Source organism: Sorex fumeus, unplaced genomic scaffold (genome assembly GCF_029834395.1).
Source record: "Sorex fumeus unplaced genomic scaffold, SorFum_2.1 ptg000032l, whole genome shotgun sequence".
Classification (NCBI taxonomy): Eukaryota; Metazoa; Chordata; class Mammalia; order Eulipotyphla; family Soricidae; genus Sorex; species Sorex fumeus.
Genome location: NW_026606089.1, coordinates 12,405,959 through 12,431,924, shown reverse-complemented (window position 1 = coordinate 12,431,924; position 25,966 = coordinate 12,405,959). Strand labels below are relative to the sequence as shown.

At 45.3% G+C, this 25,966-nt stretch overlaps 1 protein-coding gene across 1 annotated transcript in view; it reads left to right on the top strand.

The window, feature by feature from the left end:
- ZNRF3 (zinc and ring finger 3) overlaps window positions 1-25,966 on the top strand; it is a 167,569-nt gene that overhangs the window by 93,461 nt on the left and 48,142 nt on the right. Inside the window, exon 2 of the mRNA XM_056116585.1 lies at window positions 13,153-13,278. Coding sequence (XP_055972560.1) covers window positions 13,153-13,278 — 126 coding nt within the window. The remainder of the gene's footprint in view (window positions 1-13,152; window positions 13,279-25,966) is intronic.

The following is a 25,966-nucleotide window of genomic DNA, read 5'->3' as shown; positions in this document are numbered from 1 at the left end:
AGATCCTTTGCCCATTTTTTAATTGGATCATTTGTCTTTTTATTACTGAGTTGTGCAAGTTTTGTGTTTTAAATATAAGTCCCTTACCATATTTATTTATATTTGGTTATGTATTTTCTTTCATTCTGTGGGCTTTCTTTTTTACTTTCTTGATGGCATCCTTCATAACCAAAATGTTTTTCTTTTCTCCATTTTTATTTGAGGCCCAGGGGAGGAAGGTCCTCCTAAACAGTGGTCAGGGGGGTTCAGGGGCCACTCTCAACAGTGCTAGGAGGCCTCCAAGGCTACACCTGACTCTGTGAGGGGCCAGGTAATGCCAGGAATGGAACTGGGTTGGGCGCAGTGCACCCCTGTGCTGCTATGTCTCCAGACCAAAACAAAAGTTGTTTGTGTTGTTGAAGTCCATTTGATCTTTTCTTTGTTTGACTGATGGTGTTTTTGATGTCATTGTCTGTCACCCTCCTCCCCCCACAAAGGCCTGCTCTGTAATTATCAGAAAAACCACATAGGGTAGGCAGCCTCATCACTGCTGTTGAGGTAGGGAACAAGGGTTGGAGGCTTATAGGACTCATCCAAGGCCACACAGAAGTTAAGTGGCAGTAAGGGGACCCACCCAGCCAGTGGTGCAAAGCCCCTGTTCATACAGCACAGCTCCACCGCAGTTCCCTGGCAGTGCCAGCACACAGTGCTAACGCTGGTCTTGGACTTGATATTACAGTGTCAGCTTTTGATACTGTTCAGAATCCCCTTCTCAGGACTGGAGAATTAGTACAGGGGTTAAAGTGCTTGCCTTGCACGCAGGCAGTACCAGTTCCATCCCACCACGTACAGTCCCCAGAATAGAGTCAGGAGTAAGATCAGACCTCAGAGCATGCTGGATCTCTGTCTCGTCTCTGCCTCTCTCTGTCTCTCTCCCTCCCTCCCTCTCTCTGTCCTCTTTCCCTCCTCTTTCCCTTCTCAGAATGGTTGCAAATGGCCTATTTTGGATCTTTGTTTTTGAGGGATGGGAAGTCTCCAACACCCAGCTGTGCTCAGGAATCATCCTTGGTGGCTGCTTGGAGATCATGTGCAGTGCCAGTGCTAGCACCTTAACCCCTGGATCACCTCACTGACCCTTCCCTTTGACTTCCTATGTTTTTCCAATATGGAGACTTTGAAGAACGATGAACTAAAAGTCCGAATTAGGAAGTAATGAACCTGCTTCCTAAAGTCCAGCCATTCTCTGCATTAAGAAAACTATTCAAGATTGCAGCAGACCAGGCACATTATGTTCACCAACTCCTTGCAAAAAATTCCCTAAGTTCAGGCCAGAAAGATAGTATAGTGGGTAGGGTGTTTGCCTTGCGTGCAGCTGATCATGGTTCTATCCCTGACACCCCAGATGATGATTCCTGGAGTATGCCCTAACCATTGTGGGGGTATGCCCCCCCTTGCAAAAAGAAAGAAAAGAAAAGAAGGGAAGGACGGAGGGAGGGAGGGAGGAAGGAGGGAAGGAGGGAGGGAAGGAGGGAGGGAGGAAGGAAGGAAGGAAGGAAGGAAGGAAGGAAGGAAGGAAGGAAGGAATTTACCAAGCTTCAGAAATCTTTGTCTTTAGATTCCTGACTTGTACTTTATTGTAATAGCTGAGGATGTGTGTTTTGAGCTTTTGATGAAAAAAATTTTTGTTTCAGGTGTTTTTTGCTCATCTGTTTTGTGGGTGTCAAAGAAAGGACATGACATCATGGTGAAACTTGGTTGGTCAGGTCACCCTCACAAATTCAGGTTAACCGAAGCTCAACGACTATCATCATCTTTTATTAGAAGAGTATGATTGCTGGTCTCATCTGGGTGCTGGTTTCTGATACCTTTTGCATGTTTCATTCACGCCCCGTGAGCACTTGCAGGCAGCCTGTGATTGCCTTGGCAGCTGGCACTCTGTCTGACTTTCCCGGATGTGCTCAGCCTTGCTGCACCATCCCTTTGGAGCTGCACCTGTTTCAGAATGTTTGTTACTACTTGCTACTGTATTTGTTTTACTTTTGGAAGAGGAGACTCCCAAGAAGCAGCTTTTGGGCCCTAGGTTATGAGAACAGGCTGTGCTGGCAAATGGTCTGTGCTCAGTCACTACCAGGCCCCCAGCTGGTGGTGCCGGGGATCAAACCCAGACACCAGTGCTCCTTGAGCCACAGGCCGGGCTCAGATTTCATTGTTTTAAACTATAACTTTATAGTTGCTTTTTTTGCTTTATTCAAGTTCTGTCTTAAAAACAGTCATGGGAGAAAGAAGGACATAGGAGGATGTATCCTGGCAGACCAAATCACCCACCTTGATCTGATTTATAGTATGGCCAGAATGTGTTCATGTGCCTCTTTTCCTGGAGTTTAATATAGGTTCACTTTGTTGATTTTGCTGGCATTAATCAGTGGCTAGATGGACAGTTTTTATTTTCTTAGTATAAAATATATATGTATATGTACGTGTATATATGTCTTAAACTATCCTTTTATTTCTGTTGTAGCATTACTCTGTTATTGATTGTGCGGCAAAGTTCAAGAATACATTTATACGTTCTGCCCCACTGATGTCTTCTATCTTGTTTCTTGGCTGAAAGGAAAAGACTTGATTCCTTACAATCATGTTATTTTTCGGATTACCAAATAGAACTTTCCTCGACATTGCTATAAACCTGTTGCAACAAAATTTTTTTTCTTTTTGGGTCATACCCGGAGATGCACAGGGGTTACTCCTGGCTCATGCACTCAGGAATTACTCCTGGCCTCCTGGCGGCGCTCAGGGGACCATATGGGATGCTGGGAATCGAACCCAGGTCTGCCGCGTGCAAGGCAAACGTCCTGCCCGCTGTGCAATCGCTCCAACCCTAGCAACAATTTTTTTTAAAATTTTTAAATGATTTCTTTACATTCTTATGTTATTCTTGGCTTCTGTCCTGCTAAAATCTTATAATAATTTTAATGTGTTTTGGGAATTTACTTTTCACTTGTTTTATTTTTCTAGTTCATATAGTTTTAATGATTTATAATATTTATCTGAGAAAAGTGAAAATCCCACTTTTATCTTTATGGACTATTTGTTCCCAAGTTTAGTAAGCCTTGGATGTGTGCAGACATTGGCTATTTACTTTTTTAAAAATAATAAAAACAATAAAGTAGACTTGATTTGTGGCAAAAAATAAAATTCAGTGAATTTCTATGTAAAAACCAAACTTGTCATCTCTTAGCTATCAATCATTTTTTAGTACTTTTAAGAATGGATTTAGAATGAACGTTTGCGTAAATTATTTCATTCACACCTATTGGACACTTTAAATGTTCTTTAAACTTATAAAACATCTTTTTGTCTATTTGAATCTGGAAGTGGATTTTCTAAGCGGAACTTTGTAAAGTCTTTGTAAAGTCAAACTTGAGATATACACAGGACAGTATCTGAGCTCCAGTGTAATTCTGATGAAAATAAATTCCTAGGGATGGGAGATGATTCCTTAAGAAGGTGTATTTGAAATACTTGCTATGGGGCTGGAGAGATGGAAGGTTAGGCACTTGCCTTGCACATGGCCAACTGAAGTTTGATCCCTGGTCCCCTACGGTTCCCTGAGTCAGCCAGGAGTGATTCCTGAGTGGAGTGCAGAGCCAGGAGTAACCCCTGAGCACTGCTGGATGTGGCCCAAAGCCAAACAAAAAAGTAGTATCAGGGAGTTGGCTCAGAAAACTGTACACAGGCATTGCATGTGAGAACCTTGAGTTTTATCCTCAGCCCTGCAGAGTCCCCTAAACACCATAGGGATGCCCTCACCCCCAGAGGGGGGGAAAATTAAGGTAATGCACACTACAAGACACTCTAATTTGGTGTTATGGAAACTGGAGCCCTCAGCAAAGAAGTGCTGGTTTAATCCTCAGGTATTTTGAAGGTTTCAGTGAACAGCAACAATAACCAACTCCTTCTTTTCTGTGCTGGAGTAATTTCTGCCTCTAGTTATAATGACAATAGGGGGAAAAAAAAACTGGATCCAGCCACCTCTGAATTCTAGATCCCAAAACGGGTTTTGGCTGGGTCTGTCTAGAGAGCAAGAATGTTGTCTCTTTGTGCACAGAAGAGGAAAAAATAATCCTTATGATTCAAGAGAAGATGGGTGGGGCTGTCCGTCTCCATTCCTTCACATAAATTATAAGCCTTGATTCGAGCCACCACACCTTTTCAAAAAGGTCTGGGGCTGTTGTTTCATATGAAATTCTGTACCATAGTGACACCCTACCCTGGCCGACAGTGGCAAAAGGACAAAAGGAAGGAAGTTTCCCTTTTAAATCCCCAGGAATTTTTGGATGAGATAATATTACAGAGTAAAATGTCTCTCCTCCTGTTAGTTTAGTGTTTGGCTCCTGTGTAACAGTAACCCACTTAGAAGCAGGCGGCCCTTTTGAAGTTATTTTAAACTTTCAGCAGAGTGGAGAGATATTGTAACCTTGGATAAGAGCGCCCACAGCCAGGGTTTCAGTTTTGTCCTTTCAGACATGTGGAAAGTGCACTAGCATATCTCAAGGATTTTGTACTGAAAGCTTCTTAAAGAGCTGGTCTTGGTTTCAAAGGTTGGCTTGATACACCACACTCAAGGGAATATAGTTCTTTTTCTCCAGATATTTAACCTTGTCTGACTTAGTCTTTTGGCTTTGAAGTTCCCAGGGATTCTCTGTCCATGAACAAAACAGCGAAACCCTGATAGTCCTCCTCGCGGAGCTCCGAGAAATCTGAAGACAGTCGAGCTTCCTATTTCCACAGAAAGCTAAACATTCACTACCTGGTGTGGGTGAGGGCAGGGCGTGCTCATGGCTTGTTGTTAGCCTTTTTGTCTTGGCAACTCCTTATTCCTAAGTGCAGGTAGGATGCAGCCTTGCAGAATTGCTAAGATCTGTCTTGATGCAGGAGAAAATAGGGGGTTCTCAGAGCCATCACCCTGGTGGCTGAGTTCACCATCTCTGCAACACCCAAAGCCGCATCGTGCTCTAGTGCCACCTGGGAGTTATTTTTGGTTGTGGGGGTGGTGGAGGTTGCTGGTTCCTTCTGCATCGTGTCTCTCTGAGTCATGCCGTTGTCCTGTTCTCTAGCCCGGAACCTGGAGGACGCCCAGAGCAGCCATCTGAGTCTCCCTTTGTGGGTCCATGCGTTGGTCTGCCCTAATGCTTCCCCACAGGAGCCCCAAAATTTGCAGGAAGAGACTTCTTTCAGCAGTGAATGTTTTTTTTTTTAATCAAAGTAATGCATGTGTATAGATATATTTTTGCTTTGTTTGGGGGGCACAGCCAGCATTGCTCAAGACGTACTACTGCTCTGCTCTCAGGGGTCGGTCCTGGTGGTGCTTGGGCACATATGCACCTTGTCCACAGTGCTCTCCTGTCCCTGGCTCTGTGTATTTTTAAGAAAGCAAAGAGTACTACTTCTCTTTGCCATCCAGATTGCTGCTGCCAGTGACAGCTATTTCGGTGATTTCTTCTGCTACTCAGTTCTGAATATTGGTAACTAGCACGCTCATGCTGCTGTTTTGTATTATCCATTTAAAGTTTTCTTGGCTTCCTAAAATGAACAAAGAAGAGTGTATTCTTTACCCATCTTGTCGCTCTCCCCTACTTTTTCCTTTCCTCCCAACTTTCTTTTCTGTTTTTTAGGATAGACACATCACAGTTATTGTTTATTCAGAGTTTATGTGGTTGTGGTTGTCGTTCCTCTCAGCTGGGCCAGGAAGGCTATGCCCTGACTCTAGCTTGCAGTTCTGATGGGAATTATTTCTCATTTGCCGTAGAACAATCACATTGTATTCTCTTGCTCAGAACTGCAAAGCTCTTCTATAGTTCAGAACTACAAAGTACAGTCAAATTCACTGGTGATGGCTTGGGGTGTTGTCCTGAGCGCTCCTGGAGCCCTGGTTCCTCTGGCCTTCTGTGACTGATCAGAGACTGATTGTGTGGCTGTCTGGAAGTTTCCATTACTATCATCCCGAGAAATCCTTGTTTCTCTTCCCTGTTGGGTGCCTTGTGACCTGGGTTTTGTTCACACTGTATCTTTTGTTAGAACTGACAACAACTTCCAAAATGTAGGAAAATTGTAGGTCTGCTCTCTGGGAGAAGACACACACGGCACAGGCACAGACACAGACACAGACACACACACACACACCACGCCCGCCCTCACCTCAGCTTACCCATCTGCTGTGTCGCAACAAGGCCAAGAGGAAACAGCCCTGGCCAATAAATCTTTTCTTCCTTCTTCTTTCTTAGGTCCTGGGAATGTCTTCGGTGACTTGGTCATCAGTGACTATAAGAGTGGGGTCTTTTCAAATTCATGTGGCAGTTTGCTCAAGGCCTGACCTGTTTGCCCCGATGCTTCACTTGGCCAGAGTCCTCAGTTGCTACCAAAAGTGGGGCACAGAGCCTGGTGGTAGGCCTGCCTCCAAGGACTAGGAGGCTTTGCCCAGCACCACCTGTTGGCCACAAGGCTCTGGGTGGGGTGGAATATTTTGAGGAAGATTATTCTAGGGGAAGGTTCCCATTTAAGAGTAGGGGCTGAAAGAACTCTGGAAAGTGGCATACCGAGCCATAAGGAACCTGAGCTGTTAGAAGCCATGAGCCGTGTGTGTGAGTGTACTCATGGTCGCTCCAGGTGGCACTGAAAGCGATCTTGTCCAAGGACAGAGTGTTCTGGTTCAAGGCATAAAGCATAATAAGAGAAGTCCAGAGAATGGCAAGGAGAGGACTTTGCCGTCAATTGAGCATCTGCTGTTATTGTAGTTTTACATTTTATCATGCTTAGCTGTTACAGCAGCATCCAGTTGGGGCTTTTGTCACCTTCATAGAGAATAAAATTGAGTTTTCTGGAAGTTGAAATCTGCCCGGGGACTGAGCCGTATAAGAGGCAAGAGTCAGGTTGAAAGACAAGATGGCCTGATTTCAAGTCTCTCATTCTCCCCCCCCCCCCCCCCCCCACAGCACCTCCTTGGAACTAATCAGAAGGAGTAGGGGAGCAAGAGCTGAGGCTCAGTGAGAATGGCAAAGCTCGTGAGAAAGAACAAATAGGAAATTTTTCTGGAATTGATTTGAGCAAGGAGGTTGAGCAGCCCCAAACTTGTTCTGATAGCACAGACTTGTAAGGCAGGCCTTGTGTGGCTGTACCACCCTTGGGGAGTAATTTGTTAATTATTAGGATTGTTCTGTGACCCATCTCTGGACCACTGCTTATATGCTAATTTCAGGCCATCTTTTCCTTCAGGATGTTTTGCCCAGTGGAGTCTGTCACATTCCATTCTGGCTTTCTGCATCTGTTTGATTTTTTTTTCCTCACTTTTCATCCATTGGTAGTTTTTTCCTGATGTTCTGAGTTCTTACACACAATTCAGCCTCTTCTTGTTTTGAGGATTTTTTTTGTTGTTCTTTTGGGCTGTGACCAGGATGCTGGCGGGGGAGGGGGGGAGGTTGCGGTGGGGGGGTTGGCTACTCACAGCTTCTTGCTTGTGGGTCGCCCCCAGTGGTGCTTGGGGGACCAGGTGCTGCTGCACATGCCAGAGCTATACTCCAGTTTTTTGTGCTAGTTAGCTCCCTGACCTGAAATCCACAGTCTTGATAGATGATTGTTATCCAGAGAAAGACTTTGAGATCGTTTAAAGTCGGGAGCTAGTATTTCTTTGTTTTGTTTGTTTGGGGGTAATACCCAGCTGTGCTTGGGTTTACTCCTGGTTTTGCTCTCAGAGATCCCTTATGGCAGGAATCAAGGAACCATACAGGGTGCTGGGGATTGAACTGTGCAAGTGAGGTGCCTTACCTGCTGTACTGTTGCCCCGGCCTCCTAAGAGTAATATTTCTTAACAGATATTTCTTAGTAGAAAGAAAGGTTTGATCAAGACTTTCTGTTAAAAAATGAAATTTAGAACAATTGTTTTGAATGTAATAAGCCCAGTAGTAATTGTGGCATTGCGCTGAATCTGAGAATAAAGAAAGGGTGACTCCTTTGTAAGCAGTGTTAAGGTGTTTCTGTGTGAGAGTGTGAATGTGGCATCCTTCTTTTATGTTTTACTTCATCCGTAGGATCAAAAGTTGTTTTCCCAAAAACATTAGAGGACACTGGCTTTAATGCTTCACTAGATCGTTTGTCATTGACTTTGATGGAATTTTTTGTCTTTGAGTAATGATTTTCATGGTCTCTGTTATATTCTTCATCAGATGCTGCTTTGCATTTCTAGCTTGCAACTAACTTTTTTACACAATATAATCATGTCATCCAATATTCCAGCAATTAGGAAGAAGTGATTTTCAGGTTTAAATAAGGCAAAAAGATATAAACATGGTTACATTGTAGATGCTCAATGGGAAAACACATTCTTGCTCTCCCCATCATTTATTGCATTATTTATTCACATTTTGTTTATTTAATTTTTTGTTTGGTGAGAATCAAGAGCCTCACGCATGTAAGACAAGTGCCCTACCACTGAGCCACAAGCTGGCCCATTCATTTGCATTCTTTATCCTTGCCTAGAATATTCCATCCTTTCAGATGGTTCAGGAATGAATAGTTCTACGTTGTAGCTACTTGTGCTTCTCTGTAAAACATTCTGCCTGGCAAGCTCCTTACTCTGAGCTTCTGGGAAGAGAATCCCAGGGTGAAGATGGCTGGAGGCCTGGGATGGCAGACATTTCTGGAAGTTGATACTGTCGTCAGGGGTGAGCTGACAGAGGCCTGAATCATACCACTTTCAGCAGCTGGGTTGAAGAGGTCAGTTGTACTTCCGGCTTAGCTGCAAAGGAATTCACAGGACCAGTAATTGGGCACCTGGAGAAGGACACTGAGAGGAGGGGCTCAGAGAGGGGCTGGGAAGCTGGTGGAGATAGCGAGGTGTAGGTTATGGATTCTTGAAGGAATCATTTTGGTGGCCTCTTTGCTCTCCAAAGGAAAATAAACAACCTACTTCAGTCTCTTGCACCCACTGGCGCTTTAGAAAAATTCCTTTTGATTTCAAGTCTTTGATCCCTGTTGAGAAGTCACCACCCTTGACAGGGCCCACTTTTTCAGCTGCTAACAGCCTACCGCTGCTGTTGTCAGTGAAAGACTTGATAGGGGAGTCTTGGAGAAGGGGGAGGGTGTGACTGCTGAGAAGAGAGATCATGAAGTGCAGGCCTGGGCAGTGTGTCTGAGGCCTGGGGTTCTCTCTTCTGGTGCACGCCCTTGACATGCCTCTCCTACGCCGGCCGTGCGCCTCCATCGCAGAAGCCTCCGGTGTTACGTGTACCCACTTCCTCATCCTGGCTGCAAGGGCCAGTCCTCACCCGCTGCTGCGCTTGCTCCCCGCGTTTTGATTCTTACTCCTCCCCTTTCTTCCCAACCACCCTCTACTCTCTCTTCATCTCTACTTCAGCTTTTTCTCTGTGCATCAAGAGATCAGCATTTGAGGACAACACTTAAGGATATAGAGTTTTTCTTCAAATTAGATTTCCTTTTAGTATTTTTTTTCCCCTCAGACATGTATGTATGCTACTCCCTAATTTAGGATTTCACAAGACTGTCTCCCTGGAAACCGAGTGATCATATTAAACACAAAATATGCTTAAAATCTTTGGGTAGTTACTGCTGGTTTTTGCAAAAATTAAAATCGTGTGGGTGGGTAGTTGACTGGGTAGTTGTGGTGGTGGGAAACTGGCGTTTGGAGTCACACCTGGTGGTGCTCAGAGGCTGCTACTCACGGTGATTAGGAATCATTCTTAGGGGGTACTTGGAGGACCATATGCAAGTCCCAGGGCTTGAACTAGGGTCAGACATGTACAAATCAAGTCCTATCTCTCTGTCCATGGTTTCAGGACATGATCACCCCAAAAGGAAATACCCTGCACTCATTAAGCAGTTGTTGCTCATTTTTCTTTTCTCCCCATTCTGACATTCACTGATCTGCTTTCAGTTTCCATGGAGTCACTAATACAATCTTTTTTATATCAGTGGAACTTGATCGTAGGTGGTGTTTTGTGCCTGGCTTCTCAAGTCAAGCTTCGGTATAGACACGGGGTTCTTACATCTGTACAATGCTGCTGTTCCCTCAGCTCAGCTCTTTGGAGTTGGCCAGACACCATGCATGACCAACAATGAAAGACATATCTATCTGGACATGTTAGAAATAACATATAAGGGGGCCAGAGAGAGTGTAGTGGGCAAAGTGCTGACCCAGGTTCGATCCTCAGCTTTCCGTGTGGTTCCCCTAGTGCTGCCAGGTGTGACCCCTGAGATCAGAGCCAGTAGTCAGCCCTGAGCATTGCTGGGTTTGGCCCCAAAACATCCGTACACATATGGTGGAATATTGTAGGAAAGGGTTGGTTGTGTCCACGTGACTTGACCTAGGATTTCAGGAAGCGTTCTTGAGCCAGATGGCTCACCCTTTGCTGAAGGTTTGTGTTTGTTTTTCACTCTCAGAACTTTATTATATGGAGTTTGGGCATAGGAGCAAACCCCTGAAACAGTTGCCCGGCTGCTTCAGGACAGTGGAACACAGGAGCCTTGGAAATGTGCCCTCACCGAGGTGAAGCCAAGCTTTGAGTTTTGAGGTGTTTCTTTTCTTAAAAGAGGAGCTGAACTGGCCAGATCTCTGAGCACATGTTTAGATTATTTTTTAAATGTTCTCCCAGGGCCAGAGAGATGGCACAATGACTAGGGTGTTTGCTTTGCGTGCAGCAAACCAGGTTCCATTCCCAGCATCCCATATGGTACCCAGATACTGCCAGGAGTGATCCCTGCACCAGGAATAAGCCCTGAGCTTGGCCAGGTTGGGCCAAAAAAAAAAAGTAAACTAAAAAAGACTTCTCATTTTTTTTTTTTTCCTTTTTGGGTCACACCCGGCAATGCACAGAGGTTACTCCTGGCTTATGCACTCAGAAATTACTCCTGGGGGTGCTCGGGGGACCATATGGGATGCTGGGAATTGAACCTGGGTTGGCTGTGTGCAAGACAAACGCCCTACCCACTGTGCTATCACTCCAGTCCAACTTCTCATTTTTTTAACCCATTGCTTCCCTTCTGACCTGTGGCCCTTTGTATGATTGAGGAGGGACTCCTTTTTCTCCCGCCTCCAGACCTTTGATTTTGTCTGGGTTTGGAACAACTCCCTGCCTCCTCTTTTTACTTCTAAGTAGACCTCAAGACTCACAGTTGCCCAAAACTCTCCCCGAGCATTTCAGCACTTCTTGCTGCCCAAACAGAAGTCATACTGCCTTCAAATTCTACAGATTTTAGAATTGGCAGCATTTTTTCCTCTGAAGTTTTATCATTTAAATTTTTCTTAATCAGATGATTGACACTTGAAGGAAGGGAAAATAAAGTTCAGCTGGTGGAGTAGCCCAGGACTACGAATCTGAGGGTCAGGTCACTTCTGGGTACAGCCACTTGCTGTACCCGGCCAATTGGAATCTTCTTATCTGTAAAAAGAGTAGGAAGCGGTGTTAGAGTGAATGTATTCATTTTCAATCTATTCTTATTACAGGTTACTAGAAACTTAGAATCTTGGGGAACACAACTTTATTCTCTTACAGTTGTAGAAGTCTGAAGTTCAGAGCAGGTTAGCAGGACTACATCCCCTTTGGGAAGCACTGGAGAGTGTTACCTTGTCTTTTGCCAGCCTCTAGACGCTACTTGCTCTCTCCATGGCTCATAGTTCCCTGCTTCAGCTTCACATCACTTCACATCTCGGCATCCACCTCTGTTTCTATGATGCTCCCCCTCCCCCCCTTAATAAGGACAATTGGGATTACCATGAGTCTACCCAGGGAATCTAGGCTAACCTCACCTCAAAGTTACTGTAACTGCATCATCTATTACCACTTAAGGTGTTTTGCTCTGTAATGTTATGATTACATTCTGGGGATTAGGACAGAGATGTTTTGGGGAGCTCTTTTACTGTGACTTCTTAAGTCTCTTTTGTCTTTAACATGTGTTCCTAAAGACATCCTTCTTCCAACACCTTAGCACTGATCTAGGCTCTTTTAGCTTCATAAATTATGTTATTCACAAGGGTTTCCTCTTCTAAGATTATTAGCAATTCTGGGGCCTGATATGACCTGGTAGAGCTATAAGCAGACCTTAGCGTCGTGATCCCATGTTCAGGCTTCATTGAGTATACTCTTGCTCGCAAAGTTTGGACAGTGCTCCTCTGTCTTGAATTTTGTGCCTGCAAATTTTGAAGGTCGTGGTAATTTTTTTTTCCAATTTAAAAAAGCCTCAACAAATTCTGTTTCTTATAGTAAGGGATGGGCTAGAGCAGTAGCACAGCAGGTAGGGCGTTTGCCTTGCACACGGCTAACCCAGGTTTGATTCCTTCGTCCCTCGGAGAGCCCGGCAAGCTACCTAGAGTATCCTGCTGTCATGGCAGAGCCTGGCAAACTACCATGGCGTATTCAATATGCCAAAAACAGTAACAGCAAGGGCTGGAGTGATAGCACAGCGGGTAGGGCATTTGCCTTGCACGCGCCAACCCGGGTTTGATTCCCAACATCCCATATGGTCCCCCAAGCACCACCAGGAGTAATTCCTGAGTGCAGAGCCAGGAGCAACCCCTGAGCATCACTGGGTGTGACCCAAAAAGCAAAAAATAAAACAAAACAAAACCAAAAAACAGTAACAAGTCTCACAATGGAGACGTTACTGGTGCCCGCTCGAGCAAAATCGATGAACAACGGGAGGACAGTGCTGCAGTGCATAATCAGGGATAATTTTTAGACAAGGCTGTTAATTATTGAGTGATTCTGCCATATGATTAACAGTCTCTCTGACTGTGTTTCCAGATCCTCTTGCATAAGCTAAGGAGATATGTTGTTCAGGTGTTCAGTTAAGCTGGAGAAGCCTAATAAGTTTTAATGCTCAACTAGTTTGTCTCACCTGTAATTGCTACTTAATGTTACAGTATTCCACAGCAGTTGAGATTGACATTTACTGGGGGAGTCATGCTCTCTTTCCCGCCATGCCATTAGCATGTCCACCGTGGGTGGCCAGCACTTCCAAAGCCAGGAGAAAGCATCCGTTATTACACAGCAAATTTTTTTCTGAGTGTTGAGGTTACTTTGGACCAGAGTCTGAGAAATGTGCGGTGGGAGTCAAGCAGAACTCAACCTGGGTTTTAAAGTTTCCTTTTCACTTATTTTCTAGATGCACCCACTGGGTCTGTGTAATAACAATGACGAAGAAGACTTGTACGAATATGGCTGGGTCGGAGTGGTGAAGCTGGAACAGCCAGAATTGGACCCGAAACCATGCCTCACCGTCCTCGGCAAGGTAAGCATCAGACCCTCTGAATCACTCTTCCGTTCCTCTGATTCCCCCACTAGTGGGTTCCAGAGAAGAGCCTTGTTGGCACAACGCTCTTTGCGAGTTGCAGAATTGTGGGCTGAGGACTCAGATATGTTTTGGAACAGCGCAACACGCAGCACTTAGCAGCCTGGACTCTATTGGAGACAGCCAACCTCAGAGTTGGCTCCACTTCTAAATCCCCTGGGTGGCCTTGGGCAAGTTACTTCCCCTCAGGAAAATCTCAGTTTCTTATCTGTGAAGTGGACCGATAATACCTCATCTTACACCCCAGGGGCCAGATTTTCCGGAATTCTGAGACTGGGGAGTTCAGAAAGGTATTAAGGTGCACATATTTTTCATTAAGTGACTCCCAGGAGATCTGGGGCAACGCTCTTTGTAATCAAACACATGCATATTTGTGTAGTCAGCTCTATGGATACTCACATCAAGTGGGATGACTGAACCTTAAATAGCCTAGTGCTCGTTTCAGGGAAGCTTTGGAGAAATGAGTTCATGTACATTCAACTTGGTTGTCAGGTAAATTACGGGAAAACTATTGGGCTCCCATGTTATTTTTTGTTTGTTTTCTGAGTGGCAGATAACTACTGTGGTTCTGTATTAGAATTTACCTCTTAGGGTGGTTAAGAGGAGAAAGGAGATACCATCATCTGCACACAGATTTCAAAAAAATCTTTATTGCTATTGAGTGTTTTCATCCATTTAGAAATACTGAAAAAATAGACTTTTTTTCCCCCCCGGTCAAGAGAGTCATCATTACCTCTGACTGCATTGTAATTCAGAAGTGAGTCCAATTTGGAAAGTCATCAGTCTCAAATATGACCTCAAAATATGACAGGTAACAACCTGCTTTAAACTGGATTGTTTTATTAAAAGGAAAGGCTGGTTCCAGGAGGTGGTTCAGCAGTAAACACAGGCCAAGCACACATGAGAATAAAATAATTAAGAGAAAGTTACTGGGGTGCTTTGGGTCAAAGAAGATGTGGTTTTGAGGAGAGGGCTGGGGATATGGCTCTCAGCCTTACAGCGTATGCCTTAAATATGTGAGCTTCTGGGTTTAATCCCCAGCACCACAAAAGAAAGGGAGAGAGGGAGGGAGGGAGGAAGGTTGATTTATTTATTTTTTTATTTTTGGCTTTTTGGGTCACACCTGGCCCTTCTCAGGGGTTACTTCTGGCTTTACACTCAGGAATTACTCCTGGCAGTGCTGGAAGACCGTCTGGGATGCTGGGGATCGAACTTGGGTCAGCCGTGTGCAAGTCAAAGGCCCTACCCGCTGTACTGAAGGGAACACTTCCCAGACTTGAAAATACCTCGACAGGTTGTCTGTTTTTTGGCCCAGGAGATCATCGGGGGTCTAATGTGTCATTTTTGCATCCCTCGGAGTACTTGTCACATTCTCCTCGCGGGGGGGGGGGGGGGGGGGGGGGCGATGAGAGAATCCCACAGAATTACCTGTTTGGTTTACAGTTCACAAAGTTGAGCCCAGGTGGTTTAAGTGACCCAGGCCCTGGTCTTCCTCCTTTAAAATAGTTGGCAGAAGTTGCTTAATGATGCTAGGAGAGCAGTGACTCCCTTGAGACTCTTTCTTTAGTGTTTTCTTAGGAGAAATGCCAGCTGCATCCAGAGGTTATGAACAGTGCTTTCCTTGTGACTATTACTCTCCTAATAGGATATTCTCTGCCGCTCGTAAGCTGTTACTCTGCAGAACTGAGCATCTTTGTTGAATTTGCTTTGCCCAGCGACAGTTGTGTCTGTAAATGGTTTGGAATGAGCACCCAGGGACACCCCCAATTGTTCTCGTACGGCTTGGTGAAGTAGGAGGTACTCGGGAACCTGCCTGTTTCCCCCTGTACCTGGAACAACCGTGGAGTGGTTTTACTTGGAAAAATTTGTGCAGTTTGGCTGGAGCTGCTGTGGGCAGGAAATAAAAACCTTAGACACATATTGAATCATTAGGTACTTCTTGAGTTTACTCATTCACCAAATATTTATTGAATCCAGGGCCCCAGCAGCTAAGTGTGTGGTTATATCTGCTTGGAAAGCAACAGAACTCCTCCATCACTGTGCCCCCACACCTCCTTGTTTAGAAAGACGCGTGGTAGCCAGGCAGTATTTACATGCGGTTAGTTACTGAAATTTGGCTTACCACCTGAATAAAATCATTAGCGAAAGTGCTTGGACCAGACAAAGCAAAACAGTTTCACGTTTGTTTAAAATATGCGTTTTGAAGGGTCAGAATGACACAATACATACAGTACAAGAATGAACGCACTTACCCTGCGTGCAGCCAACACCAGTTCAATCCTAGGCACCTTTGAGTGAACCCTGAGTACAGAGCCAGGAGTAGCCCGGGAGTACTGCCAGGTGTGACCCAACTGCCCCTCCCCCCCCCACACACACACACAACAAACCTACTGGGATTGGTGCAGAAGGTCAGATGAGTCAAACATCTCTCTCCATCTCCTCCCTGTCCGCTTTGCCCTCTCTTCTTTTTCCTGAAGTATAGTTATGGTTGGCTTCCATCTTATTAATCACAAACTGTGTTTTCTGGTCTTTTCTGAGCCCTCAAGGGCAGTCAAGGACTAGAGTTAAGGAAAACAAACTGATTTCAAGGTCAGACTGATCTCCTGCTGATAGCATAGTTTTCCATTATGCGTGTGCATGCGGGTGCACACGCGAGCCAGTGAATGAACCCAGGCCTCACACATCCAGGGCATGCTCTCTACCACCAAGCCTCATCCGGGCTCTCCCTGGTGTCCTCCTGGCGGCTCTGGCAGTAAGGAAGTCCAGGCAGTGGAGACAGGCACAGAAAGCAAAAACTAAAGCCAAGCCGATGTGGGGGTGGTAGGAGGAACTCTGCCATGCCTCCCTATAGATGTTGAGACTTGTTGGAAGACATCGAAGGGAGGACTCTGTTCTGTCAGGTGTTCAGAGAAAAGCCTGTGGGAATTGGAGAAGGCCAGACACGGGCCCCTCTCCCTCCCTCCTCTTTCACCTTCATCATCCACCCGCCCACAGAAAATGCCATCGGGCAAAACGTTGGAATAAGAGAGGAATGTCCTAAACTTAAAAAAAGAAATGCAAATACCTCTCCAGGAGTTCAAATCAAGTCTTATTTTTAAAGCAATAGACATAAACTCATCACCTTGGTTTATTACTAAGTGCTTTAGAACTTGAAGAATGAAACACTGTAAACTCAGGAGAGAAAAATGATTATGATCCCTCGTAATCTTTTTGATTCTGTAGGAGGCTGTGCAGACAATAGGTTCAGCTCGGGAGGCAGAGTTGGGGTGAGGGTGAAGACTCTACGAGGCACAGTAGGCCAGGCATCACGCCAGGCTCTGTCTCACCCCAGGCTTGAGGCAAATCACTTTAGCTTTCTGGGTTTCTCTCTATCCCTTCATCGGGAGAGCCTGGACTCCTTCCTTGCCCTGATATGATTTTGGACTTGTGTATCACAGTTAAGATATTTCCGTGATACTCTAGTTTGGAGACATTCTAGTGGTAGCATTGAAATACAAACTGCTCCCTGTGACTGTTTCAAGCCCTGGGAAATGAAAATAGAATAAAATGAACATTTCTGAGCTGCAATTGAAAGTCAGGGTCTTCAGCCATCCTCAGAGTGCAGGAGTCTGTTTATGCCCCAGGCATTTAAACTTTCAGATTCACAGAGAGTTTATTAAGCATCTTGCATTGCTGGTAAGAATTTGAAAGTTGACTTTAATAACTTTGGTTTCTGTGACCTTTCAACCTCGTGGAGAATCTGATGGCTGGGAACACAGAAGATGTGCTGGAGTTTCTAACAAAGCTATTCAGCCTCAATTGTACAAGTGGAGAAATTTGAGGTAAAAGAGTCCATCTGAGGGGCCGGAGCGATAGCACAGCGGGTAGGGTATTTGCCTTGCACGCACCCGACCCGGGTTCGATCCCTGGTATCCCATATGGTCCCCCAAGCACTGCCAGGAGTAATTCCTGAGTGCAAAACCAGGAGTAACCCCTGAGCATTGCTGGGTGTGACCCAAAAAGCAAAACAGAACAAAAAAAAAGACTCCCTCTGATATCCCGGATTGGAGTGGAGTCTTAGGAAGGGTTTTGTAAGATGGGGTGATCAAAAGCTAAGGACTCGCCTCTTTCTGGTAGCTTGGAGAAAGGACAATGTGAAGAAGTTAATAAAAAGATAAGAAAGGCAGGGAGTTGCAGGTCAAGCAGACTCAGACTTGACCTAGCTACCTAAGTCAAGTAATTTCAGGACCAGAAAGATATAGTGTAAGAGTTACAGTACTTGGCTTGTGTGCGGCTGACCTTGGTTCAATCCCCAGCACCACATTATGGTCCCTTTATCACCTCCAGGAGTGATGCCGAAGCACAGCCAGGTGTGGTTCACTCTGCCATCTCCCTCTCTCCCCCAACCCCCAGCCTCCAAAATGGGATAATGTTGGTGTAAAGGGCCTTACTCTCACTCGGGCTTGAGTTGCCCTTTGACATTATGGTGAAGGTTCTTGAAGATGGTAAATGCCTGATGAGGGTATAAAAACAGCTGCTAGTGGATAGGCAGCGTCTTCCTTCGTGGTCAGATTTAGATCATTTCCAGATTCTTACTTGACCATGGGGAAATTGAGCCCCAGACACATAGAAAATGTAGCCTGAAGATCCAGCAGCTCCCTCTAGGCTGAGCTGAGATGTGAGAAAAAGACAGTTCTCCTGTTTAGCCGATACATGTTATTCCCTTTGCCACCTTATGTGTTTGCTGGCTTTTCTGGATAAAAATCGGGTGCTGGCCCAGGGCTTCCCTTGCATGCATCTTCCTTACTGAAACTCCCCCTCTTCAGTCATTCACCTCCTTGGCAGAAGATACAACCCCCAATATCCCTGAGCCCAACCTTGTTGTGATGTTGGGTCCAGGGTTGCAGGGAAAGGAATCCATGGTCCAGCAAAAGTTCACCTTCTGCAAATAGCTGGGATAGGAGGCCTCGGGCGGATGGAAGTTCCTGCTCAGCCATGTATGCAGGTTGGGCAGAAGATGTGCTCTCCACCAGGAGGCTGATGGTGTGGGGAGAGGGGCAACCAGCAGTGCTGGGCTACCATTCCCTAAGCAGCCCCCTGCATCCATCAAGAATGTTTGTGATTACAAGTCAGAGTGACCGCCGCCATTTATCCTGACACAGTGACACATCCAAGCTGGAAGGGGCTTGTCTGGTTCATGTGTTCTAAGAAGAACCAGATCCTCTTAGTCTTTTGGGTTTGATTTTGTCATCACTTGGGGTTTGGGCTTTTTGTTTTATTTTGGGGTCACACCCAGCGATACTCAGGACTTACTCCTGGCATGGGAAACCAAATGGGGTGCCAGGGATCGAACCTGGGTTGACTTCGTGCAATGCAAGTGCCCTAATGGCTCTACTGTCGCTCTGGCCATCAGAGCAATAGATACTGCCTGGAGGCGAGTATCTATTGCTCCTATCGATGGTAATTGTGGTGTGTGAGAAGTGAGTCCATGGGAGTCCGGTGGAGTTTGGCAGAAAGGGGCAGTGTGAGAAAGGTCCCAGAAGGGCTAGAGACTGGAAGAGATGAGCAAATCATCTCCAGGAACAGGGCAGAAAAAAACGAGCAAGCGTTTCTTCAAGAGGTCTTGAAAATTTGGGGGGAGGGCAGTTTCCAGATTGAGGGCTTTAATCTTCATTCCTTAGGTAGTGGAACTACACCACAGACAGGTGCTGTGGGATCTGGTTTGGGGAATATTCCTTTTGGCGTGGTGTCTAGGCTGGGGAGGATCAAGTTACTTTTTGCTGCTGGATGTTTCTGGGAACTGCATGTGCTCAGACTTCATTTCTTACAAACACCTTTGGTGAAGCCTTTGGTGAAGGCTCAATCCAGTGACATTGCTGAGGACACCTGATGCTTGTCTTCAGATTTCCCTGCTCTTTATCTGCTCTTTTTCTGTTTTCACAGCTAGATACTTGTGAGGTATAGACCCTCAGTGTAGCCAGGTGGAGAATTGCACTGCTCTGAGCATGGAGGGCTGCTTGATACGCTTCTGAGAAGCAGCAGGACACCCAGGCTTGGGGGGACTGATGGAGAATTGAGGCTTTGCTTTCTTTCCACAAACTCACGTTGAAAAGAACAAAGACCACATGGCGGTTCCTCTTTATGTGTGTGTGTGTGTGTGTGTGTGTGTGTGTGTGTGTGTGTGTGTGTGTGTATTTTTCCAGGATGGTTGGATGGAGGGAGGGGAGGGGGGCATGTCATGGTGAGGACAGGTTTTGCCACACACCAGCCTGAGTTTCAATCCCATTTCCAGTTCCAGCCCTCCAAGCTCTTTGACATGGGCAGAGACCCAACCCGCACACATTTCCCCTTCACCGAATGGAGCCGCACTCCGAGAAGGTAGTGCATATTAAGTGTTGATAGCTCCTGGCACAACTGAAGGTACTGTGTGAGAAAGTAGGAGCTCTGTTGACCAGCCTCACTTCGCCTCTGTCTCCCTCCCTCACTATTGTTGAGTTTCTTTTAGCGCTGAAAGTGATACTGCTTAAATAGCTCCACAGAGGCAGAGAGGAGTGGGGGATTGCGGAGACCTGGGAGGAGGAGAGAACAGGGAATTTGTGATCAACGGACACAATTTCAGTTGAGGAGAATGAAAACGTTCTGGCAGTGGTTGGTGGTAATGGTAGCACAGTAATGTGGATATACTTCAGTGCCACTGAAGGGTCCAGAATAAAGTGGGGGAGGGGAGAGTTGTGATGGACTATAGCCCTCGTCATTAGTTATGACTGATTTAATATCCTGGGTCCTGATGAGAAGCAAATGCTTGTTTCAGAAAACATCTGACAGATGATAACCCAGGACAGACCAGATCTTGGGTTTTGGCACATGAAACTAGTCCCAGGACAATTTCTTGCTTATCTTTCAACTCTTCTTCCTCCCTCCTCACTTTTTTCCCTATCTCCACACATAATTACCCCCCAGTAATGAGAATTGAACCCAGGGCCTAATGCTCACTCCTTATCTTTCAAAGAACAGCTTCCCAAATAGGGGATTTGGGTAAGGGGAAACCAGCTTTTATTTATGTCCTCTTTTCATGACATGGTGGAAAAGACCACCCATAGCCATCTGAAGGTGTTTGTATTTCTTCTCCAGATATTAACCAGAGCCTAATATATAAGACAATAGGCAATAATTGGTGCTTAGAGGAGGAAAAGGACTTGGGAACAATCCAGAAAGGGGAACCATTGCTTCATCACTCTGAATTGGGATTTGCTCTTTTGGACAATGGGTTCTCTGAAAAAAACCAAGCTAGTAAAGTTGGGGCATAGACATTAATCTAGCAAACAGTTCTGAATTATGATCGGCGGATTCTCATCCTTCCCAAGAGCCTCCCTTAAGATCAGACTGTGTTCATAAAAGCACTGAAATGACATTTACTTTTCTCTCATTCCCTCAAGTTTCTGGTGAAGTTTTCCAAAGACTCATTTTGTTCAGTGACTTCATTGCTCTGACAGCTAACAGAATGTGGGTGCTTGAAAAAGAATGTTTCAACAATTTCTCAATTTGAATTCTTAACATGGCATATATTAATTGCTATAACCCCAAAATACTGATTTTTTTTAGGGTTTTTAATAATGTTTTTATAATATAAAAGGGGACCAAATTTTTTAGTCAGGGCTTCTTAAGCTTTTCCATTCATGACCTCTTTTCACCCAAGAGATTTTTATGCAACCCTGAATGTATAAAATAGGTATACAAATCAAACATATACTGATAATAAATCACAAATATACTTTTAGAACAAACTTAAAAAGTTTCATAGCCTCACATGGGTTGGGATGCGCAGTTTATTTTTTATTTATTTATTTGATTTGGCGGGGGGGGGGTCACATTGGCGATGCTCAAGGGATTACTCCTGGCTCTGCACTTGGGAATTGGGAATAAGCACTGGTGGCGCTTGGGGGACCATATGGGATGCTGGGCATCGAAGCTGGGTCAGCCCTGTGCAAGGCAAACACCCTACCCGCTGCACTATTGCCCCGGTCCCCATGGGATGCACAATTTAGAAGCCCAGCTTTAGGTTACTAATATAATACCATGTCCTCACTGTACAGCTCATCAATTAAAGCAGTAGACTGAGGGAACAATCCTTTTGTAGGGTGAAAATGAAGAGAAGGGGGCTGGAACAATAGCACAGGAGGTAGGGCATTTGCCTTGCACGTGGCCGACCTAGGTTCAATTCCCAGCATCCCATATGGTCCCCCAAGCGCCACCAGTGCTTATTCCCGATTCCCAAGTGCAGAGCCAGGAGTAACCCCTTGAGCATTGCCAATGTGACCAGGAGTAATTCCTGAGTGCAGAGCCAGGAGTAGCCCCTGTGCATTGCCGGGTGTGACCCAAAAAGTAAAAAAAAAAAAAAAAAAATGCCCATGAAAATGAAGAGAAGCCTGGCTGTGATACAGGAAGACAGGTATATTGTGAAATTACTCTGTCTGCATTGTTGATTCTGCAGTATACATAAGACTGAAGTACAATCAGTAGGGTTGTTGTACGCCATAGTTGATAACCCAGCAACAAATTTGAAGAATGTGGGTGATACGATTTCAGCATTTGTTTTTAATGTAGGAGTACTGCTCTTTATTCAGCCACTGATTAGCTGATTGAATTGGGCATGAACTCCACTTCCAGAACAGGGTTACCTGGGTGGACCCTTTTTTTTGGGGGAAGGCGGAAGGGTGGTAAAGGGGAGTTTGGGCACACTTTATTTGAGAGAGGAACTTTCAGGACCTTAGGTAGAGCTGCACAGTTGAGTCATGTAGGTGTGGAGGGGTTAGGAGACTTATTCTACAATGTGCTGTTCTCTCTTTTAAGGGTTGCATTTCCTAGGCTACTGAGACCCTGTCCGTGGGCCAAGGCCACACCGGAGTATGAGATTCAAGAGGAGAGGTGTGGCTCAGTTCTGACTTTTATGGAAAAGGGGAGGAGATCGTTAACTATAGCAGGTCTCAGTGGTCAGTTACTGACCTATTAGTGAAGCTAGTATGATATTGACCACATAGATAGACCGTGCCCATAGTGTTTGGGACATTTGCTGTGTCAGCTCTCCCCCAGGGCATGTTATGAAAAGTACTCTTTATCACATGTTCTCAATTTTGTCTCGCCTCCAAGCCAGGGGGCATTTGACAATGTCTGAAGACATTAAATATCTGGTAGGGGGCCAGAGAGATCATCCTAGGGCTAAGGTACTTACCTTGCATGCTGCTTACCCCGATTCAATCCCCACCACTGCTTATGGTACCCCCAAAAACTACTAGGACTAAGTGCTGAGCACAGCCACGTGTAGCCCAAAAACCACGAAAAGAAAAGAAAAATGATCTGGTAGGACTAGGGGATACTCCCAGTGAGAGGGCACATACCCAGCATGCTCAGGCTCTGACTTTGATCCCCAGCGCTGCCTGGGTGCCTCAGGTAACTCCTATTTCGAAGGAAGAAGAGCCCTACAACACATATGGTAGTAGTAGGTGGAGAGAAGGTTGCAACTGCCATTCATTGACAGATACCAAAATGCTGTTTCAACACCCTGCAATGTCCAGGACACTTGCCCCCTGCTGAGCCCCCAACAAATATTTGTTACTGCATGTCAGCGGTGTAGAGGCTGAGAAATGCTGCCTGTGGTAACAGACAATTGCCTCTCCCTAAGAAAGCCTTACATTCTATTTCTTCCTCTGCTTCTCTGCCCCACTGCCCTCCAGTGTGACAAATTCATCTAGCTGTTGTGATACAGTTTGTTGATGTACATGGTGTTAGAACATATCCATGTTTCCGGTGACGATGCGATAAGCCTGGTTCTTAAAGACATAGGCCTTGCTGCAAGGCCCTCTATGTGGGTAGCAGCTGGCTAACTGCAGGTCTGTTAACCTCTGCTTTTCTATACCCTGCTCTGCAGAGCTGGTTGTGCTGATTTAAAAAGTAACTGCAAAGTCCAGAGCTATAGTACAGTGGATAGGATTATGGCATCCCATAATGTTCCCCGAACCCTGCCAGAAGTGATTCCTGAGCACGGCCAGGTGTGGGCCCCATTCCCCGCCCGCCCCCCCCCCCCCCCCCCCACCAAAGTGACCTATTTCCTCCATTCTCTAAGCATATTCCTACCAAGAAAATGGAAGCCTTTTTCTAAGGTGAGCCAAGGTGACTTTCATGATAGAGAAGTTTGGGAGGCTCTTCAGATTTATTTTGAGAAGCACTTAAGTAAATACCTCCCATATTTGGTTAAAAGGGGGAACAAGAGAGGAACTTAGTGAAAGAAATCAGGAGAAGATTGGCATGATATAAATGGAAAAACCTAGGGAATACCACACTTCTCTTAAGGGCACGTGTCTGATTTAAAAGTTGCAAACTTTTAACTTGATGCTTTTCTTCTTCACCTAAGTTTTCCAGGAACCTCTTAGTTTAAAAGGCTATATTAAGCACAATACTTTTTTTTTCCTTCCTAGATCTGAGACATTTTTAGCTATAAAAGGCTAACTGAAACCATTATTTAAAGTCCACTGAGAAGCTTAAGGGACTTTTGAAAATAGAGTGAGTGAATGGAACAAATAAAGTGTCTGCCAACCCTGGAGCACAGGCTGCTGGCCCTCTCCTGAGACCGGGGTGCCTGGCTCAGCGTCTTCCAGCTGTGGTCCCACTTGCTTTTGTTCTAGGGCCTTACCCAGCAGTGCTCGGGACTTCCTGGCTCTGAGCTCAAGAGTGACCCCTAGCTTGGGGAGAAAGGGGGTAAGAGGGTGGGGTTGCGACTCATGCCTTGTCAGGGATTAACCCCAGCTCAGCTGCATGCAAGGCAAGTGCTTTACCCCCTGTACTATCTCTCCAGTCCCAGCTGTTTTGACCAAAGCAGGCTGTCCGCTGAGCAAGGGCCAGAAATGATGCTGACGCTGTGAAACTGAATGTGCAGTGGATCAGGGAGGAAACCATCCAAAACTGCATGCATGGCCTTTCATGCAACAGACCTGGCTTTGATCCCCAGCATCCCATATTGTCCCCCCAAGCCCCACCAGGAGTAAGCCCTAAGCATTCCCGTGTGGCTCACCCCAGCCCCCAAAATAAAAAGTTATACTGCAAAATGGACTGGGGCAATAGCACAGAAGGCAGGACATTTGCCTTGCACGTGGCCAACCCGGGCCAACCCGGTTTGATTCCTCCGCCCCCCTCGGAGAGCCCAGCAAGCTACCAAGAATATCTCACCCGCACGGCAAAGCCTGGCAAACTACCCGTGACATATTTGATATGCCAAACACAATAACAAGTCTCACAATGGAGACGTTACTGGGCCCGCTCGATCAAATCGATGAACAACGGGAGGACAGTGCGACAGTGCTATTATGAAAAACGCTTCTGGGACCATTTGTGTTTCTGTTTTTGTTTTTGATCATGTAAGTTTTTATTTCTCTTATGCAAATAGGAGTAGAATTGCTAGGTCCTATTTGAGGAACTGCCAGACCGTTCTCTGAAGTGACCATACAGTCTACCTTTTTATTGACCATTTTTGATTTCTCTACATCCCAGTCAATGTTTGTTATTAGCTGTCTTTTTTTATTATTATAGCTTCCTACTGGGTGCAAAGTGGTTTCTCATTGTGATTTAGATGAACATTTCCCTGATGGCTAATGATGTGGATCATTTTTTTGTGTGCTCCTTAAAAATTTGTATGTGGGGCCAGAGCAATAGCATAGTAGGTAGGGTGCTTTCTTAGCATACGATCAACCCAGGTTTAATCCCTGGCACCCCATATGGTTCCCTGAGCACAGGAACAAGCCCTGAGCATGGGTATCCTTCCCCTAACCCCCCCCCCCCCAAGCCAAAAAGAGCAACAAATAAAGAAGGTTTTTGTTTATCACCTTTGGAGAAATATGTATTTTGATCCACTGCCTATTTTCAATTGGTAATTTATCTTTTTATTATTAAGTTGTAAGATCTTCTTATATATCTTAGATACAAGTCCTTTGTAAATCTCTTATGATTTTTGTATATTTTCTTCTTCTATTTCTTCTGACCAGGTACTTGATGGTATCTATATAAAATAAGTTTTTGCTTGCTTGGTTTTTGCAGTGCTGGGTGGGGATCAAATCCCAGGCCTAACACATGAGATATATGTATTATCTTTGAGCTCTGTCACTGGCTCCCAAAGTTTTCAGTTTTGACAAAGCCCTTTTGACCTTCTGATCAGTTTTTTCTTCAGTTGTTTATGCTTTTGGTGTCACACTTTCTTTTTTTCCCAGAGACCCACCACTTGTCCTTATTATGATATTTGACAAGACCACATAGTTAAAGCTGTTCTGGGGTTTATTATCGTTCTTGCTCTTCCTCCAGAGCTCTTAACAGAAGACCAGGAAGCCTTGGTCTCTCTTCATTGCTTCTCTCTGACTTGCCCCTGGCCTGCTTCCCAGACCCCAATATTTCAGCTGTGATATCTGAACCCCAATATAATAGAGATCCTTTTAATGGGGATCCCTGACATGCCAGTGGTCAAGACTTCTTCACTTCCAGCTCAAGGACTGAATGACTGTGCTAAATTTATGGAAAATAGGCTGGGGATGTGGGATGTGACTCACTTAGAGCTCGGGTTTTGCATGTATGAGGTGATGAGTTTGATCCCTGGCAGCACCAAAAAAAA